The sequence below is a fragment of the Equus quagga genome, unplaced genomic scaffold (genome assembly GCF_021613505.1).
Source record: "Equus quagga isolate Etosha38 unplaced genomic scaffold, UCLA_HA_Equagga_1.0 220_RagTag, whole genome shotgun sequence".
NCBI classification, from domain to species: Eukaryota; Metazoa; Chordata; class Mammalia; order Perissodactyla; family Equidae; genus Equus; species Equus quagga.
In genome coordinates this window covers 4,228,451-4,248,823 of record NW_025799647.1, presented here as the reverse complement: position 1 = coordinate 4,248,823, position 20,373 = coordinate 4,228,451, and the positions used below count along the sequence as shown (strand labels likewise).

The 20,373-nt window shown below is 35.0% G+C and overlaps 1 protein-coding gene across 6 annotated transcripts in view; it reads left to right on the top strand.

Moving 5' to 3' along the window:
- Window positions 1-20,373, top strand: part of LOC124233777 (alpha-(1,6)-fucosyltransferase) — a 272,983-nt gene that overhangs the window by 121,742 nt on the left and 130,868 nt on the right. For all 6 annotated transcript variants that reach the window (XM_046650977.1, XM_046650976.1, XM_046650978.1 and 3 more), the window contains one exon: window positions 617-1,043. In XM_046650977.1, the coding sequence (XP_046506933.1) occupies window positions 841-1,043 (203 nt within the window). In that variant the 5' untranslated portion in view covers window positions 617-840. The remainder of the gene's footprint in view (window positions 1-616; window positions 1,044-20,373) is intronic.

Below are 20,373 nucleotides of genomic sequence, written 5' to 3'. Positions count from 1 at the left end.
CCTAATCCATATGAACCTTTGCTGTGATGTTTGAAGTGGTTGCCAGCTGCTTAATGACTGTGATAACCTTTGCTTGGGTAATAATGCATGTCAGTTTTAGAATTTATCCTAAAAGTGACAATTTGCTGTCATCTGCAGAGTTAAGTGGTGTAATGGCAGCTGAGCAGTGAGATGCAGGGGGTTGGAGTTGCGATCTTATAGGAAAGAATTCACTCATCCAGAGAATGTGTTTTTGTTTGAGAGAATTGCAAACATTAGTCGAAAATAGGTAGTTGAATACATTTTGTTTGGTTTTGATTGATTATTCAAACATATAATCTTTTAATCTCCCTATCTGAGCTGTTGTACAATGACGTAAGAAGGAAAGATGATGATGGTACTTAGACAACTTTCCGGCTTAGAGCTAATTAATGTATCTGGTAGAACCCTGATGAACCTGGTTGATTTATTATGCGACTTAAAAACTTTTGCATTTTGCTTGTTTTTAGGCAGTTAGGTTATTTGTCAGCCTGTTGGCCAGTCAACACCAATGTGTTTCCTTTAACTCCGTGAATCTCAGCATATGCTATTTTGCATATCCTAAATAATTTAAATACATTTCTTACTCTTTCCACAGCATGTAGACTCCATGAAGCACAGAACAATAAAGCTTCCTGCTCATACCACCAGGAGGATCACTTGGAAAGAGTCACCACAGGACTACCAGAGAGACTAATTTGTCTGAAGCATCATGTGTTGAAACAACAGAAGGCTACTACCTTTGCAGTAGCTAGAAACAGTTACAATGTTTTACGTTCTTTGAGCTCCAGGAAGCCAGGGGAGTGAGTTGAAAATCTGAAAATGCGGCCATGGAGTGGTTCTTGGCGTTGGATTATGCTCATTCTTTTTGCCTGGGGGACCTTGCTGTTTTATATAGGTGGTCACTTGGTACGAGATAATGACCACCCTGATCACTCTAGCCGAGAACTGTCCAAGATTCTGGCAAAACTAGAACGCTTAAAACAACAAAATGAAGACTTGAGGCGAATGGCTGAATCTTTACGGTAGGTACGGAAGGAAGAGTGATGAAATATTGTACTTTGTTTTTAGGTGCAGGGCTTCATTCAGCAATTAAAAAATACTTAATCATTTCTATAAACTGCTATTTTTGCAAAAATTTAAGTATCTTAGTAAGATACTCTTTATACTAATGATGTCTCTATATATTTACCAGAGAATTTCTCCATAGTGGCAAATCTTGTTTTGCATGTGAATTTTAATATAAAAACTATGCCAACTAGTTTATGTACTTATATTTTATGTATAATTATCTTAAGCATTTTGATAATTTTGATACTTTAAATACAAACTTTGTATGATTTAGTGTATATTAAAATTTTTATCTTATGGACTATAACAAAGATATTATGATAATTGAGATGCTGAGTTAGTCTAACTGTAACTTATTAAAATAAAAAAAACAAAAATTCATCTTTAAATAAAACAACTGAATCTGGAATTCAGAGGATTATCGTCAGTGTTACTTCTAGTCTATTAAAAAATGTGACTTGTATCTGTTAGAAGATGTCAACTGGTTGTGAACACAAGGTCTTATATTTTCAAGGAGCAAGTGAACATAGTGTTGCATAGATAATCTCTATATTTGTTTTCAAAGTTATTGAGTTTAAAAGTTATCTGGTATCTTCTAATTTCTCTACTTTACATATGAAGGTGATCCTGTATTTAGTGCTTGCTGTCTCTCAAGATAGACGTTAAAGATTTGAGAAGATGAAAAGTTGAGAGTCATTACTCTAGAGGTGGTAATTGACCCTAAGGGAAGTAGTGTAGAGAAAAGAGCAAAAAACTCATTTCTTTTTTGAGAAACAAGTTGAAGAGTGGAAAGTGGAAATATCTTGCTGTACATAGAGCCTTCAGAGTAGATGGGGAAGGAGAGGGGAAGAGAGCTACGTTGTGGAAGCTGCAAAGTCTTCTCTGAAGGAGAAATGTAGTTGGCAGTGTCCTGCACCCTCAAGGCTTTGGAGAGGACTTCCGTGGTCCTCCCATTCTCCCACCTCCCTGCCCCCACTGCCCTTCACTCTTTCTTTAGTACTCAGTTCTTTCCCTTTGTCTAGTTCCATACATTTTTTCTTCATCACAATATTACTTTTGGTCTTTTTATGTTCTGTGGAAGACAGTGCTAGGTGTTAAGAGTTTACAACAATGAATGAACTATCATCCCTGTCATTTGTCATAGTAGTATCATTCAGCAAGATACAAAGTAGTCAGGGATTAGAGAGTGGACAGGTAGCTTCTTGAATTTGTATATCATTTTATTTCTGTGTAGGGGAGAGCCGGAGGGGTCATGGACAGGGTGATCTTTCAGTAGAGTTTTAATCATTCATTATGGGAACCAAAGATTGATAATCTAGAGGTTAGTAATAACAGCTATTGTTATGGAGAGTTTATCATATTATTGAGGTACTATGCTGAGGACTTTACATGGATCATCTCATTGAATTCTACAGCTTCTTTATGAGATGCTAGTGCTGTTTTTATAATCATTTTATAAATGAGGAATTAAAGGGATATTAAGTAATTTAATTCTCCCAAGGTCACATTTTTCATAAGTGGTGGAGTTTACTTTGAATCCTGGCAGTATGACTTCAAAGGCTTGGCTCTGATGAGCCATGTTGCCTCTGAATAGAAACCAGGGAGGTCAATGATTAGAAAAGCTCAACTGAAAGTCTCATGTAGGAGATCACCAAGAGTAGCTGTTGTTCTAGGTGATTTTGGAATATGCTTTGATCATAGTAAAATCTTGTTCTACATCATGGGAATTTTGCTCCTTGAAAAAGAATTTGCCTCTTAACAGTTTAGGCTTATAAATAATTGTTTACTTTTATCCTAACTCCAACTTCGTTACTCATACTTCAGTTGGCATATTTCAGACTGCCAGGTATCTTGTTTTTATTGCATGAAGGAGTGTTGCCTTTCATATGGGTTGTTCTTCTGCAAAATAGTCTTTGGATCTTTTAAGTCACTTTCTTTATATTCTTTCGTGTTGAAATTAAGTCCTCAACTACTACATTCAAATGTAGAGACCACTTCTAAGAGCTGGAACAGTTAATAGTTGTAAGACCAAAAAAAATGTTGTAGTACCATAAGTACAATCTGAAAACACGGACTGAGCAAATGAGCCTATTTTTATATAGAGAGATATGATTTCAGGAAAATAAATAATTATCTTACCCATTAGGTAAGAAAATGTCCTCAGGCCCTTCCATCAACTTGACTGTAGGGCCGTTTATATTTGATCCAGAGGGATTTCGTTTTAGAGCCCCTGGCATGAAAGGAAGAGCGGTGGAAGTGCTACTGGCATTGGTGTTTTTTTACCCCTTCTTGCAATATTTTGTACTCAATTTGCTATGTCTTTTGTTCATAAGTCAGACTATAAAGGATTAATTCAGATGTCTGTAAAACTATGTCATTTCTTTGAGATAAGGCATATGGATTGGAATTGGAAAGCAACCCAGAAGCCTGAAACTACAATTTTTAAGATTCAGGACAAGAGTTTTAAAAGTGGTTAACCAGCCTTCTAGCAACATTTTGCTAGTTTTGTTGATAGTACTACAAATTTAAGAAAATAATTTAAAAATCTTTACTCTGAGGGATGCAAATGTTTGAATACAGTGTTTGGGAGGTTGCTCTGTGTGTGTCTCTCTGTGTTTGTGTGTGTATGAGTGTTGAATTCTGACTTATCAATGAATAATTTTCATACGGTAAAATTCACTCCTTTTAGCATATAGGTCTATGAATTTTGGCAAATGTTTACAGTCATGTAACCACCACCGCAAATTATAGAACAATTCTACCTCCCCACAGAATTCTGTTCTGCCCTTTTCTAGTCAGGTTCTAATCCCCACCTTCGGTCCCTGGCACCCACTGATCTGTTTTCTGTCGTGTATTTTTTACTGTCCCCAAATGCCATATAAATAGAATCACGCAGTGTGTAGCCTTTTGAGTCCGGCTTTTTTCATTTAGCACGATGTTCTTCAGATTCATCAATGTTGCTGTATGTATTCATAGTTCATTTTTTAAAAAAATTATTTTTTAATGATAAATAATATTCCACAGTATGGACATAGCATAGCGTTTTGTTTTTTTTTTAATGCATTTACCAGTTGAAGGATGTTAGGGCTGTTTGCATTTTTTGGCAATTATGAACAAAGCTCTTATAAACATTTGCCCTGTAAGTTTTTGTATGAATGTAACTTTTTATTTCTCTTGGGGAAATAGGATTGCTGGGTTATATGTTAATTGCATATTTAACTTTATCAGAAGCTGCTCAAATGTTTTCCAGATTACCTGTACCATTGTGCAATGCTTGAGAGTTCCAGTTGCTCTCATTCTTGCTTTTAATGTGAGTTGTTCCTTGCTATTGTCAGTTATTTTTATTTCAGCTGTTTTAATAGATAGGATGTTGAACTTTTTTTTTCATGTGCTTATTTGCCTTTCATATATCTTCTTTGATGAAGTGTCTATTCAAATTTGATGCCTGTTTTTAAAAATTGGGTTGTTTCCTTATTGAATTCTTTTTTAAAAATCGTGGTTTTATATACAGCATAAAGTTATATATATATGCATATATATAATTTAAAATGAAAACATAGTGGCTTAAAACAACAAATATTTATTTGCTCTTGATTTTTCGGTTTGGGTTGTTCTCAGCTGGGCTGTTTTTCTGGTTATATCTGGGGTCACTCATGTGGCTGTAGTAGTCAGCTGGTGGTTCCACCGTGGTTGGTCAGTCCACATGACCTCACTCACATATTTGGTGATTAGCTGGGGATATCAGCTGGTTTCCTTCTATGTGACTTCCCCAGCAGGATAGCCCAGGTTTTTTATATAGTAGTGTCCCAAGAGGGCAAGAGCAGAAACTGTAGGTCCTATTGAGGCCAAGCATCAGAAGTTGCAGTGTCACTTCTGCCACATTCTGTTAGTCTATGCAAGTCAAAGGGACAGTCCATATTCAGGGAATGGAGGGAGGAACTGCAAAGAATATGTAGCCGTATTTAACCTACCATTCTCATCTTTAGAAGTAATGTTGAATAGATTAGATTAGGTCAAATCATGGTGGTCTTGAATAGTCAGAGTTTAGTTTAGACTTGGTTGGTAAATAATTGGGTTTTCAGCAGAGGAATGACACAGTGAAAATGATTGAGGAAGATTTAAATTTTCAAATGGATTTGGGACATGTGCCTGACTGCAGTGAGATTAGCTGAGAAACACAGTATTAATCTAGACAGGAGGTGATGCTGACCCAGATTAAATGAATGATTGAATCTTTTTGCTTTGGTACCAAGGAACATGTGCTTATTTTCCCATGTTTCCTGTATACTTTTATTTGGCTTTCCCCAGACATCCCTTTTTTACTTGTTAATTGCCAGCCCATTAGGTTTCCATGTAGGCTTCTAAAAACTTAGAAATCTTCACTTTCTCAGTCTGCCACCCTACAGGAATGCCTTTCCGTGCTTCATGTTTGTTTTGTCTCAGCCTTTAGTAATGTGAAATTGCTCAGTTCACAGAATGTTTACTTCTTGGGATTTGAACCTGCTACTTTGCTTCTTAGAGTTGAAATTTAGCAGAAAACACCTGGAAAAGTATTGAGACTTGTTCAAAAACTCCTTGAGCAGTGAGCCTCAAGTTGGACAAATGTCAGAACTTGTAAAATCTAAAGAGGTTTAATTGACAGCTTTCCTCTTAACTTAAATCCTTGTTATTCTAGGTCCATTTATTTTATTTTATTTTATTTATTTTTTGGTAAGGAAGATTGGCCCTGAGCTAACAACTGTTGCCAATCTTCCTCTTTTTTGCTTGAGGAAGATTGTCTCTGAGCTAACATCTGTGCCAGTCTTCCTCTATTTTCTATGTGGGATGCCACAACAGCATGGCCTGATGAGCGGTGTGTAGATCTGTGCCTGGGACCCAAACCTGTGAAGCCCAGGCCACTGAAGTGGAGCACGTGAACTTAACCACTATGCCACCTGGCTGGCCCCAAGGTCCATTTAATTTGAGAGTAAAACTTAAACAAATTCAAATATGACTTTGTGGCCTATTAATAAGGTTTCTTGTTTTATTTGTTTGGTCCAGGAAAGCAGGAGAAGTTTCTTCTGGAATCTAGATGTTAGCTGTAAATTATAAATTTACAAACCACAACAAATTACAGTTAACTTATGATTACCTGTTTTTCTGAGCTATGTAGTAATCTTCCCAGATGTATTAGAGCCAAGTGCATCTTCTGGTGGAAAAACTTGTCCCAGACAATAGAGGTACTGAATACTGACTTGGGTAGAAAGGAAACTGATGTGGTTTTTCACAGGTCATATTTTAACTTCTTTTTAAGAAGCTGATTTAGAAAGTGGAGATTCCTTTGTTCCTGTTGGTTGATTGGAAGATTTGCTATAGGCTCTCTTCTCTGTGACTACTCATCTCTCATGTAAAGAGTGTATTTATATTCCTAGAGCAAGTCAATGGATTGGAATGTATAGAGCGCTTGCCATCTAGCTATATGACCTTCCATTACATATGGCTTTTATTTTTGCAATCCTGCATCAATTATTCCTTATGCTATCAAGAATACCTTATTTTTCTTTAGGGAAACATTCCTTCCCTATGTGAGAATATCTCAGATGTTTAGTGAAGATTCCTAGCCTTCCCAGTCTGACAATCAGATGCTATCTGTCTGGAATTTATATTAACCTTTTTATATATTGCTGGATTAAATTTGTCTGTGTTTTATTTTGGATTGTTTTTCTGTGTTAACAAGACCTGTTTACCTGTAATTTTTCCTTCTTATGATGTCTGTTGGGTTTTGGTTTTGAGGTTATACAGGCCAATTCTATTCTCTGGAAGGGTTTGTATAAAATTGGTATTCATTTTACTTTAAATCTTTGTTAGAATTTCACCAGTGAAGCCACCTGGGCCTGTAGTCTTTTTTGATGGTTGTGAGGGAGACCATGGAGGTTGGATTGGGGAGTGAAAGGGGACCTGTAGGAGCGTTTTAAATTCTGAATTTAATTTTTTAATAGAAATTGGACTGTTCAGATTTTCTGTATTTTTCTTGTCAGTGTTGGTTGTTTTTGAAGGAATGTATCCATTTTATCAAGAGTTTCAAATGTATTAGCATAAAGTTCTTCGTAATGCCTTTTTAATTACTTCTCCGTATCTGTAATATCTGTAGTAATGTCCACCTTTTTCATTTATGCCATTCATTATTTGTGTTTTCTCCTTTTATCTTGCTAAGAGTTTATCAATTTCATTTACTTTTTCAAAGAACCAATTTCTGGTGGTTGTCCTTTTCCTCCTATTTTATGTCTGTTTCTATTTTATTGCTTTCTACTCTTAGTTTGATAATTTCCTTTCTTATAGTCTTATTGGGGTTTTTTGCTGTTCTTTTTAAGGGTTTTTCAGAATGAATTATGTATCATTGATTTTAAACCTTGTTTCTTTTCTAATACATACCGTGAGAGCTTTAAATTTGTCTCTAAGCACAGCTTTAAGTTGCATCCCACAAGTTTTGATAATGTTCTATTTTAATTGTCATTCTATTAAAAATATTTTCAATTTCTGTTGTGATTTCTTTCTTTGACATATAGGTTATTTAGGAGGGTGTTGCTTACTTTCTAAGTGGGCTATTCAAATTATCTTTCTGGTTTTGACTTCTAGTTTGTTCTTCAACCAGATGGAATTACATTCTGTATCATTTCAGTTCTTTGAAATTTATTAAGTGGCTCAGCAAATGACCTATGTTGGTGAATGTTTTACAAATGTGTATTCTGCTGCTGTTAAATGTGCTCATCTACATATGTCAATTTAAGTTAGATTGGTTAATTGTGTTATTAATGTTCTCTAAATTCATATAGATTTATTTATTTTTTTAATCTGCTTGTTCTATCAGTGAATGAGAAAGGTATGTTAGAATCTCCGACAGTGGTTGTAGATCTATTTCCTTTCACCCCTATCAACTTTTGTTTTATATATCTGAAAGCTATTTCATTTGGTGATTGTAAATTTAGGACTATTTTATTTTCTCTGAATTGACCCTTTGATCATTATTAAATGTCTTTATTTATCTCTAGGAATACTTTTTTTGGCTATAAAGTCTAATTTATTTGGTATTAATACTGCTATACCAACTTTCTTTTGGTTAGTGTTTACGTGACATTTTTTCCGTCTTTTTAATTTTAACCTCTGTGTCCTTATTAAATATATTTAAATATTGAAAGTATTTCTTGTAAGACTAGAGTTGGATCTTTTAATTTTTTGTCCAGTCTGATAATCTGTCTTTTTATTCAATTGTTTTACCCATTTACATTTAATGTAATCGCTGAGTTTAAGTCTACCACATTGCTATTTTTTTTCCTATTTGTCCCATCTCTCTTTTATCCTTATTTTTTCTTTGTTGCTTTCTTTTGGATAGATCAAATGTTTTTTCTTATTGTTATTCTGTTTTTCTCACTTATAATAGAGTTTGTTATACATTTTTGTTTATTCTTTCAGTGGTTACCCTAGATATTATATAATACATCCTTTTTTATTACAATCTATCAAATTAATATTTTTAACATTTCTAAAGCAATGCAAGAATTTTATCCTCCTTAATCCTGTGACCCTCCCAATCCACTTTTGGCCTCTTTTGTCATATATTTTAACTTAATGTATCTTATAAACTACACATTATGTTACTATAATTTTAATTTAAATTGTCATATTCCCATATAATTGTCCACATATTTATTCTTTCTAATGTTCTTTATTCCTTCTTGCAGTTTAATTTTTACATGTTGAATCATTTTCCTTTAGCCTTAAGAATATCCTAGTATTTTTTGTAGTGCAGATTTGATGGCAGTAAACTCTTTTAGATTTTCGTTGTCTGAAAACTTTTTTGTTAACTTTCATTTTCTGAGAGATATTTTTGCTAGCGTAGAATTTAGTTCAGCAGTAATTTTTTACGGGACTTTAGATGTGTCATTCCATTGTTTCCTGGCTTTCATAGTTTCTGTTGAGAAGTATATATTTTTCTTTGGGTATGTTTGCATTTTAATTTTTGTCTTTGGTGTTATACAGTTGACCATGATGTGCCTAGATATGGCTTTATTTAATTTTAGTCAGCTTGAAATTCACTGAGCTTTTTAATTCTGGGATTTGATATCTTACATCGGTTTTGGAAAATCTTCAGCCATTATTTCCTTACACACTGTTTCTGGACCATTCTTTCCCTTTTCTCTTTCTAGAACTCTAGTTACATGTATTAGCAAACTTCCTTTTATGGTGTCTCATGTGCCTTTTATGTGTCTTTCACCATCTAATTTCTCTTTGCACTTAATTTTGCTTATTTTCTTTTGAATTGTCTTCCAATTTATTTAACCTATCTTCTGTTGCATTAATTCTGGTGTTAAACACACCCAATTAGTAATTTTCTCATATTTTGATTCTGGAATGTCTAGTCGATTCTTTTTGATAATTCAGATTCCTTTGTAAATTCTCCATTTTTATCAAGTCTGCCATTACATACTACATTCTATATGGAACCAAAAGTACTCTACCTCAGCGGGCTGGCTTGGTGGTGTAGTGGTTAAGTTCACGTTTTCTGCTTCAGTGGCCCAAGGTTCACAGGTTTGGATTCCAGGCATGACCTAGCACTGCTTGTCAGGCCACGCTCTGGCGGCATCCCACCAAGAGGAAGATTGGCACAGATGTTAGCTCAGCGACAGTCTTCCTCAAGCAAAAAACGGAAGATTGGCAACAGATGTTAACTCAGGGCCAATCTTCCTCACAAACAAACAAACAAAAAAGTACTCTATCTGGATTGATAAATGGTTGGAGTTTATTTATGCTAACGTTGCTGCCATACAGAGATTCCCATTAGTTCCTAAACCCTGATCCCTTGAACTGTTCTAGTTCTTGCCCTTTTTAAGACCTGGTTCTTCAGGTTTTCCTTTGATTCATTTTTAACTTTCTCTCCCATTGTACTCCTAGTTGGATGGTGGAAGAAAGCAGGAGTTTAGGTAAATTGGAAGTTTTCAATTATCAGAGTAATCTCTGCTTCATTGATTGATATAGTTAATCTATTAGGAGAAAAAGATCAGCATGAGATTTAAATAGATTGAGATTGATATGCTTGCTGAACTGATGCAGTAGAAAGTTGGAAAGTGAGTCGAAAACTCAGGGAAAAGCCAGGATGAGAGAGAAAGATACTTTTGGGAATCATCCACATAGAAGCGATTGCCAGAAAATGTGTTGCACAAAGTAAAAATTCCTTCATTCACTTCAGATGACCCACAGTCATCATGGATTTGGAGAGGAAGAAGTGTGGAAATAGCATTAATGTAGTCTTATTTGGAGGGACAGCAACAATCTTACTTGGCAGGAAAATTCATTTTTCAACCACTGTACTTGTTTCATGGATATAGCAATTGGTTATGTGGCACAGAAGCATAGGACCAAACATATTTTTCTACACTGTTATCATTACTAGCTTTTATGGGGGCAGAACTTTAGTAGGAAAATAGAACATTGAGAACGTGATACTGTTTTCATCATCATTGATGATGTTGTCTTAATTTTCTTCTTCATACTCAGAGTTTTATGTATATATTTTATACATGTACACACACACACATACACAGAACACTGTGATATAATATTGTAACCTGCCTTTTCATATGCACTAAAAAGTGTAACACCGCTTAAACTCAATATGTGAAAATCCAGGTTTACACACAAGATAGAGAGTAAAATAGTTTTTGAAAAATAGCAAACTCTTAATTAATTTGGATTTAACATATAACCATCCACTTTGCTCATAGTCTTAAAAATATTTTGTAAAACTAGTTCCACCAGTGTAGAGATATGAGTAGTTTATAATCCTATTGAGAGCCATTACTCAATTTCATGGCATTTTTCTTAAGGTTTTTATCTGGTATTTCATTGACTGGGTGTTAAATCATAGTGGAAATGATTCAAGTCAAGATCTTAGCTTCTGCTTTTACTCCTAGCACCTTGATTATCCTAACAACAACGATATTAGCAGCAAGACAACAAAACAATAATAAATGTTAATATATACCAGGCCGTGTTTTAAGCACTTTATATGTATTAACTCAATCCCAACATCAGGCCTATCAATTAAGTACTTACATTATTCCCATTTTATAGATGGAGACAGTGAAGCACAGTTTGCTGAAACGTATGTGACTGTGAATGGTAGATCTGGAGTTCAAACCCAGGCGCTCTGCCTCCGTAATCCAAATGCTTAATTGTGTTGCTGTGGTGCCTGTAAAAGTAACTGCTATGTCACAAAAAAGGTGCCACAATCCTTTTTTATCTATTAAATTTTTCTTGTAGTGTGTGTGGGTCCAGAAGACTAGTCTATAGGCCATAAAGGACACCCTTTTTCTGTTAGATTCTTTTCCTCCCCATTTACCATTGAGCAGACTTCAGAATAAGGAAAATTATCAAAGATAAAGAAGAGTCATTGTATAATGATAAAGGAGTAAGTTTTTCAAGAAGACATACTAATTCTTAACATGTGTGCACCTACCAACAGAGCATCGAATACGTGAGGCAAAATGTGTGAGGGAAGGAGAAATGTATAAATCTATTTTAGCTAGAGCCTTCAATGCCCCTCTTTCAGTAATAGGTAGATCAAGCATGCAGAAAATCAATAAGGATATGGTTGACCTGAATAGTGTTTTATCAATCAACTTGACCTAATTGACATTCATAGAATGCTCTATCCAACAACAGCAGAATACACATTTACCATCGACTACCCTCCTATTCTGATGTACTCTCTGCGATTTGGATGGAGGTGTTTCCTTTAAAATTTCCTGTAGGTTGTCTTTCATGGCAAACAGGGAAGTCTGTGTATTTAGAGTTGGGGCAAGGGAAGGAGTGGATTGTAGAAATTTCTTCGTATTTATAAGGTCAGCTGGAATTCATCTTGTAGAAAAAAATCCCTTTTCCTCTTCCTTCCAAGCGCTGCCCACACCCTACTTCCAACAAAGATGGTTCAGTAAAAAGCTAACTATGTGAAATATAGGGTAAGATCATGCTTTCTCGTTAGGAGTCATACTCACTTTCCTCACTCACATTAATACATTTATATATAATGTTGGAATCACCACCAAGCAGAGAAAATTAGAGTACATTAACTTTCGATGTTTGGAAAATAGTACTTGTGTAAGATTTCTGGAGCTAGTTATATGATTTTGAAGAGCAAATACAGTTAAGTAGAATTTTTTATAGTTTCTAAATAAAAAAATGTAGACAATATTATAAACAGTAAGGAAACTGCAAAGCTTAGTGAAAAGCATTGGGTAAATTGTGGAGTAAAAAAGGGAGTCAATTGGGCTGGCCCCGTGGCCGAGTGGTTAAGTTTGCGCGCTCCGCTGCAGGCGGCCCAGTGTTTCGTTGGTTCCAATCCTGGGCGCGGACATGGCACTGCTCGTCAGACCACGCTGAGGCAGCGTCCCACATGCCACAACTGGAAGGACCCACAAGGAAGAATATACAACTATGTACCGGGGGGGCTTTGGGGAGAGAAAGGAAAAAAAAAAAAAAAAAAAAGGAGTCAACTTTGATGGTTGATTCTTATTTATTTTAGGTTCCTTAGAACTAGTTAAAAACTAACGTGTTTGATTATATATAGTCTGTCAAACAGGGTATTAGTTATCTATTGCGTTGTAAAAAATTACCACAAACTTGGTGGTATAAAATATCATACACTTATTCTCTCAGTTTCTATGGATCGGGAGTGCATGCACAGCTTAGCTGGTACCTCTGTTTTGGGGTCTCTCGCAAGGCTGCTGAAGATGTTGGTTAGGTCCTAGGTTTCATCTCAAGGCTCAAGTCAGGAAAGATAGAGTTCCAAGATGATGTGGTGGTTGGCAGAGTTCACTTCCTTACCGGTTGTTGGACTGAGGGCGTCAGCTTTCTTGCTGTCTGTCTCCTGGAGCCTGCCCTTAGCTCCTTTCCAAGTAGCCTTTCCATAGGCAGCTCACAACTTAGTAGCTTACTTCAGCAAAGGTAGCAAGGGAGAGAATCTGCTATCAAGTTGAAGTTGCAGTTTTTTGCAACACAGTTACAGAAATTGCTTCCTATCTCCTTTCCGTATTCTGTTTGTTAGAGCAAATCAGGTCTTACCCACCCCCGGGGGTGGGGTGGGGGTGGGGATTTCCCGAGCGCTTGACTGGTAGTCAGATGGAGAGCAGTGGGGGCATTAGTGCCGATTCAGTGCCAACTCGCTGCAGCAGGCATTTTGCCTTCTTACATGCTTTATTGTGCTCAATAATAAAGAGTTAAGTTCTCATTGTATACCAACACTTTACGTATATTACGTCATTTAATAGTTAAATGATTTGCCCTAGACCACATGGTTGGTAAGTGCTAAAACCATTTTAAGACCCAGTCTGACTCTAAGAAGTGTGGAGTGATATAGTAAAAAAAAAATTTTTTATTAAACATGAAAAGCTTTAAATAGTGCTTCTTGTCTGTTTTTAAATGTTCCTGAGTTGAGGTTGGTGGCATTTTTACATCAACAATGCTAACCTGTTTATTTGTCATCGCTATTTCAGACTAAACATTTCAATCACAGCGTGCCTCATTTATTGTGGCTCAGTCTTAGTTCCTAGTACAAAGATTTAGGGGCAAATAATGACCAGATGCTCTGAAACATTATCCTTTCAGGAGTAGTAATAAACATTGCTTGAAGGTAGCATTGCCAAACAGATACTTCCTTCATTTATTTAATAGATATTACAAGACTAATGTTTTATACTCTTTCTATGGATGATGCCTTTGGTTTCTGGATTCCAAAGGTACTATTCTTTAATATGAAGTGTTTCCTAATTCATGTAAAGCTAATTTTTTCCCCTCCCTCCCATTCTTTTCCCTAATAATTCTTTTATTATTATTATTAATTAAGTAATTTATTTTTTACTGTTTCTAATGTTCCAAGAGTATCTCTGGATTGCTATGTGCAAGGCTGCAAATTGGCAGGTAGAAAAAAATTGTCCATTATTTAAAGATCGTTTACCTTTATTGTACTGTCAGATTCTCTCTCTTCCTTTTTCCCTTATTTCTATCCACCTTGGGAGTGATTGAATACGGCAAGAATAAGGTGATAAGACTTACTTTAAATTTCTATACTCAGGGATTATTTTGAACTTGTCTTTAATTTCATTTATTTTACATAGTGTCTGGTTTTTCCTGTAATTATATGTATACATATGTAATCTTACATACATACATGCTTTATCGGTATGAGTGCAGAAAGTTCCAGTTGTGGATGGTCTGTCCTTTTGTTCATGTAATGATAAGTTGATTATCACTGTTCCCTTGGAAGCAGGTATTTTTATAAATACTTTTTAGTTCAGTTTTCAAAATATACATAAAAATACAAGCAAAATTACTCAATAGTTGAACGCAAACAAGTAAGTATAGCTCTCATATGAATGATTACAGACTATTCAAGTCTGAATAAATTAAATTTGACTGCCTTTTTATCAGAGATCCTTATAATAGCTCACTTGCTAGAGATGGTTGGATCTCTCTGCTTTTTCTTGCTTGGCTTTAACAAGAGTTGCCAAACTATGGCCAGTAGGACAAATCCAGCTCTCCCTTGTTTTTTGTTTTTTAATGATCCCCAAACTAAGAATGGTTTTACATTTTTAAATGGTTGGAGAAAAAACAAATTCAAGGAGAATATGCAATGGAGGACATATGTAGCTGTAAAACCTAACCTATTTACTGTATGGCCGTTTATACAAAGTTTGCTGACCAAAAGTTTGTATGAACCAGGGTGTCCTCATTATTAGCCCTTGTCTCTCGTACTCTCTGAATTGTTATGCATGTTGCAGGTGAGTATGGATATGATCTGTCTAAGTCAAAGTCCAGTTATTGATATTATTTCTAGGTTCTTGCTGACTTTACTGTAAATCTTTATTCACTCACTTTTGTACCTCTGATTTCCTCTTGCTTTATGCTTTTATTGCATGCTCATCTAGTCCACGTTTTCTTCTATCTGCCTCTTGAGGCAGCTTATATTTAGAGCTGGAGTGAGATTTAGGGGGAAGAGTTTGGGCAGGTTTAGAAAGGAACAGTCTGCTGAAATGAAAGGAGCATGGGTTTCTCAGATTTGGCTTTGGATCCAAAGTCTACCACTTACTAACTTAATGATCTTAAAAAAGTCACTTATTCTTTCTGACCGTCAGTTTTTTTACTCTTAAAATGGCAATAATAATCTCTATTTTGCAATGTTGTTGTTTTTAAGTGATATTTAAAAGCATACCTAGAAGACCTCCTTTGTGTTACGGTTCATCAAAAAATAGTAGATTTTTTGCTAATAGTTGATAATCTAGAGAGTACATGACCTTATATACTTTTGTAGAACTCAGAATATTTGTTTTCATTTTTTTCTAATAGAATCATCTGATGTCAGTTATTTAGCACAGTGGATTAGATTTCAGAAAACATACATATTCTTCAGTGTAACTGTTTACTCTGAGAAAATCGCTTAACCTCTTTGAATCTAGAATCCAAAACTATAGAGAAAGTTGATTGGGGTAGATGATCACATTCAATAAATCTGTATGTCTTTACAGAAGCAAAATAGTTAAATAATATACTAGATTAAATAACTAGAACAGGCTTTATTTCTTATAGTTTGGCTCTCATGACTGAATTATTTGATTTTTTTTTAGCTGATTGATGCTTTTAGATATAGGAATTCTTTTAGATATGGAAATTACCCATCCTAAGCTTTATTTAAAATATATAAATTTTAATTATTCATTATCACTACCCAGAAGAGTGCACCATTCTTTGAAAAAAGTAGCACGTGAATAAAAATATTAAAATCTTAACTAAATTGAAAAACTTTAAATTTTGTGATTGATTTTTCTCTTCCACATGTAAATGCCATATAGGCAAACTGAGTTGGCATTAAACATTTTGTAATGTGTGAATATTTGAGTTCAGGGGCTTGACTAAACATTCTTTACATTTTATCCTTTGTTCTTTTATCAAGTATTACTATCGAGTATTTACCTAGTATTACTGGACTGATAATAGCTTCAAGCACTTATTGATAATTGAAGATGAATAATAGCAGGAGATACGGCCGTAGTGATTTGTCAATTTCAGTGTCACTTGATTTATAGATGGCACATAATTTGCTAGTAACCATTTAGAAAAAAACTTTCCTGGGCTATTTCCCACTTTTAGGCAGACTTTTATTTCACTATGAGGATTTTTTTTTGCTTTTGAGATTGTCATGTTGACATTTTATGATTCATTTAGGTAATATCATGAAACAAAGAGGTTGCTTTATTTGATAGATCGATATTCTAGACAAAGCTGTGTGAAAGAGAATAAATGTAAAAAGATTTCAACATATTAGAGTTAGCCTGTGAATTACAATGGCTAGAAGGAAGTATAGTATAAAAGCACACTATGCTTTTCTTGTTATTGGTGCTGATTCAAATAAAAGAAGTTTGACTTTAATTGTCCTTTTGTTCTTTTAAAGTTTATGCAAAAGCTGTTGCTTGGCAACATGTTTCACATCAGAAATGCGTAAGAGATTCTAATAAGGTTTGGAGAGAAACTGAGGTGCACTTAATAAATATAGAATGCTATAGCTGCAAATAAACAAAGACAATAGGGACATTCAAAAGTATAGTTTAATGTTAATTCTCATTTATATTCAATAGCGCTTCAAAAATGTTATCTCTTTTACCACATGATATGTACAAAAGCTAAGTGACTTAGTCATTTTTCTGCAAGTCAGTGGCAGAAGCAGAAATAGAATCTTCCCAGGAATTATGAAGTTGTTTCTGATTTTCAGTACACTGCCAGCACTGTCATTTTTTATACTTTCTCGAGTTCCTCTTCCTTTAAGTATTAACTCAGGACAATACGTTTTACTAGCCTATAGATAATGACAAAATATTCTATTTAATATTAGAATTACTTTTGGTAATTGTTAGGTGTGATCAGAGATTTTCATATACCAGTATTAGAAATGGCCACTTGAATCATTACATTAAGTTATGTAGATACACCTGTATAAGGATATAGAGACTATGTTTAATATTTATTGACGTTTGCTATGATCAGTACTTGCAGCGTTTCATGTGGGTCATGAATCTGTGGGAGGAAACCACGTGCTGTAAGTTTAGATTAAGTTCTCGATTTATTTGGTCAGTCACACATAAACTTATTGGAAGTGGTGTGGCTGCATGGAATAGGAATAGATGTAATATATCTAAATGTAGCTTCCCTTGGCCCTTTAGAGTCCCTGATGGAGCAGTAAACTACCTGTGCATTCATCCACACAAGGTAATGTCTTGCCAGATCTCAGTACATTTCTTGTTACACCATAATCCTTTTATACTTGGGGCTAGTGTCACCTTTTTAGAAGGATGTCCTCAACAATCTGTGCATTTCCATTTAAAGGAATGTGTGCAGATTGTGGGATCTGTTAGTTTTGAGCCAAACCCAACCAATCAGTAAAGCCCTATTCTGATTCTTGAGAAGAAAGCTAAAAGTCATTTCAAGGTATTCCAATAATAGGTTTGCCTCCAGCTTCCCAGCATTATGGAGAGTACATCTCTCCACAATACTGATAGTGCTAAATACCACACACACACACACACACACACACACACACACACACAAGATTGTTGCAAACCAACCTAAACCAGTTGATCATTCATTGGTAGTTGATTATTTTTGCTAGCAGTTGGTAGCTTCCAAAAACTAAAGTTTGGTGAGGAAGATAGGCCTTCTCCTCCATAGTTTTGCTAAAATGTAATATGTTACAGCGAAGGCAAAACTGAGATTGAATTCTGCCACAGATACAAATGTTAGTAAGCAGGTGCGAAAAATAGCCACACAATCTGTTCTATAACTGTGAGGAAGTCCATGCTCTCTGTCCTTTTAGGTGTTTTCGCAATATCTTATGTGAAAAGTTCTCTGAGGCAGTTGTGATGTTATTCTAACACCAAGATTTGGTCTACCTTCTGTTCACGTGTCAGAGAATATCAGAATCAGCCCCTAGACACTGTATGGCTTTGGAACTTAAGCCTAAGACACCATTCCCAAGATAATAGACTCCTGTATTAACCAGATTCATACACATTCACAAAGTTGTTCCCAAAGTGCTTCTACAACATTTCTAGGTATTTCACATTTTCATATATACTGAATTAATTTTATGAATGGAATAATATTTTTAGAGTCTACTTGGCTAATAACAAACTGCCTTTATTCGGAAATAAAGCTGGCTGTTGTTGCCTTTGAGATAGGAGCTCCCCCCCCAGCTTTAGTGAGATATAATTGACATGTAACATTATCTAAGTTTAAGGTGTGCAACGTGATGATTTGTTATATTTATATATTGTGAAATGTTTACCACAATAAGGTTAGTTGGTTAACACATCTATCACCTCACATAGTTACCATTTCTTGTGTATGTATGTGGTGAGAAATTTTAAGAGTCACTCTATTAGCAACTTTAAGTATGTATTACAGTATTGTTAACTATAGTCACCATGTTGTACCTTAGATCCCCAGAACTTGCTCATCTTATAACTGGAAGTTTGTTCCCTTTGACCACCTTCATCCCCCTCCCCCTGTCAACCACTAATATACTCTCTGTTATATGAGTTCAGCTTTTTTAGATTCCATATATGAATGAGATTGTACAGTATTTATCTTTCTCTGATTTATTTCACTTAGCATGATGCCCTCAAGGCTCATCCATGTTGTCACAAATGACAGGATTTCCATTTTTCTCATGGCTGAATAATATTCCATTGTGTGTGTGTATATATATATATATATATATATACACACACACATATTCTTTATCCATTCATCTGTTGACAGACAGGTTATTTCCATGTCTTGGGGATCCTGAATAATGCTGCAGTGAACATGGGAGTGCATATATCTCTTCAAGATACTGATTTCATTTCCTTTGGATATATACCCAGAAGTGGGAGTGCTGGATCATGTGGTATTTCTCTTTTTAATTTTTTGAGGAGCCTCCATACTGTTTTCTGTAGTGGCTGTACTAATTTACATTCCACCCATAGTGCACAAAGGTTCCCTTTTTTTCCACAGTCTTGGTAAGACTTGTTGTCTCTTGTCTTTTTGATAGTAGCCATTCTAAAAGGTGTGAGGTGATATCTCACTGTGGTTTTGATTTGCATTTCCATAGTAATTAATGATGTCAAGCACTTTTTCATGTACCTGTTGGCAAATTGTATGTATTGTTTTGGAGAAATGTCTATTCAGTTCCTCCACCTATTTTTAAATCAGATTACTTATTTTTTTTTGCTATTGAGTTGTATGAGTTCTTTATATATTTTAGATATTAACCCCTTATCAGATATGTGTTTCACAAATATGTTTTTCATTCCGTAGATTGTCTTTTTATTTGGTTGTTTATTTCTATTGCTGCACAGAATTTTTTGGTTTGATGTAGTCTTACTTGTTGTGTTTTGGTTTTGTTGCTTGTGCTTTTGGTGTCATGTCCGAAAAAATCATTCCCAAGGCTAATGTCAATGAGCCTTTTCTCTATGTTTTCATCTAGGAGTTTTATGGTTTCATTTCTTAAGTCTTTAGTCTGTTGCAGGTTAATTTTTGTGAGTGGGTTAGGATAGGGTTTCGATTTCATTCTTCTGCACATGGTTATCCAGTTTTCCACTACTCCATTTATTGAGGAGACCATCTTTTCCCCATTGAGTATTCTTGAGTCCCTTTTCAAATATTAGTTGACCATATACGCAAGGGTTTATTTCTAAGCTCTTGATTTCTTTTCCATTGGTCTGTGTGTCTGTTTTTGTATGAGTACCATACTGTTAGATTACTGTAGGTTTGTAGTATAGTTTGAAATCAGTAAGCTTGATGCCTCCAACTTTGTTCTTCTCTCACAGGATAGCTTTGGCTATTCGGGGTCTTTTGTGGTTTTGTACAACTTTTAGGATTGCTTTTTCTATTTCTGTGAAAAACACCATTGGAATTTTGATGGGAATTGCATTGAATCTATGGATGGCTTTGGATAGTATTCACATTTTAACAATATGAATTCTTTTGATCCATGACCATAGGATATCTTTCTGTTTGTTTGTGTCTTCTTCCACTTCTTTCATTAAAGTCTTCAGTGCATAGATCTTTCACCTCCTTGGTTAAATTTATTTCTAAGTATTTTATTGTTTTTGTTGTTATTGTGAATGGAATTTTTAAAGAATTTCTTTTTCAGGTGTTTTATTATTAGTATGTAGTAACGCAGTTGATTTTTGTATGTTGATTTTGTATCCTGCTACT